The sequence below is a fragment of the Numida meleagris genome, unplaced genomic scaffold, assembly GCF_002078875.1.
Source record: "Numida meleagris isolate 19003 breed g44 Domestic line unplaced genomic scaffold, NumMel1.0 unplaced_Scaffold244, whole genome shotgun sequence".
NCBI classification, from domain to species: Eukaryota; Metazoa; Chordata; class Aves; order Galliformes; family Numididae; genus Numida; species Numida meleagris.
Genome location: NW_018364243.1, coordinates 226,225 through 226,979, shown reverse-complemented (window position 1 = coordinate 226,979; position 755 = coordinate 226,225). Strand labels below are relative to the sequence as shown.

The 755-nt window shown below is 63.0% G+C and overlaps 1 protein-coding gene across 1 annotated transcript in view; it reads right to left on the bottom strand.

The window, feature by feature from the left end:
- Window positions 1-6: 6 nt before the first annotated feature.
- The window catches only part of SP1 (Sp1 transcription factor), a 15,148-nt gene continuing 14,399 nt past the window's right edge, over window positions 7-755 (bottom strand). Inside the window, exon 6 of the mRNA XM_021382430.1 lies at window positions 7-537. Within this exon, the coding sequence (XP_021238105.1) occupies window positions 218-537 (320 nt within the window). The 3' untranslated portion in view covers window positions 7-217. The remainder of the gene's footprint in view (window positions 538-755) is intronic.

The following is a 755-nucleotide window of genomic DNA, read 5'->3' as shown; positions in this document are numbered from 1 at the left end:
AAAAGGTGAAGCCGAAATTAAAAGTACGCAGAGCTCTGGCCTTCGTGTGTGATCCGGGCCCCGGAGGTCGGGCGGTCGAGGATCCCAGCTGGCAGCGGTGGCTCTCAGCGCCGGGCTCGTCCCGTTTTGTGGTGGGGGGGCTCTGGCTCCGCCGGCCTCTCGCCCCGTGCCGCCCGCTGCCGCCGATGCCGGCGCTGCCCGCGTCCCCGCTCGGCCTTCAGAAGCCGTTGCCGCTGATGTTGATGGACTGGAGGTCGGCCACCTGCATGACGTTGATGCCGCTGCTGGTCAGGCGGGCGATGCCCTCGGGGCAGATGGCTTCCATGGCCACCATGTTGGTGGCGATGAGGGCCGAGGGGGTGGGCCCGCCGTTGCCTTCCGACGAAGCCCCCGTGTCCATGGGGACGGCGGAGACGTTCATGGCCACGCTGTTGGCCGCGCCTCCCTTCTTGTTCTGGTGGGTCTTGATGTGCTTGGAGAGGTGGTCGCTGCGCATGAAGCGCTTGGGGCACTCCGGGCACGCGAATTTCTTCTCCCCTGGAAGCAAAGAGAGAGAGAAGAATTGCAGAACCACGGAATCGCAGCACGGCTGGGTTGGAAGGGACTTGAAGATCGTGGAATGAGGGAGTGGTTTGGGGTGGAAGGGACCCAAGACCATAAAACCATGGGATGGTTGGGTTGGAAGGGTCCTGAAAGGTCATAGAACCATGGGATGGTTGGGTTGGAAGGGTCCTGAAAGGTCATAGAACCATGGG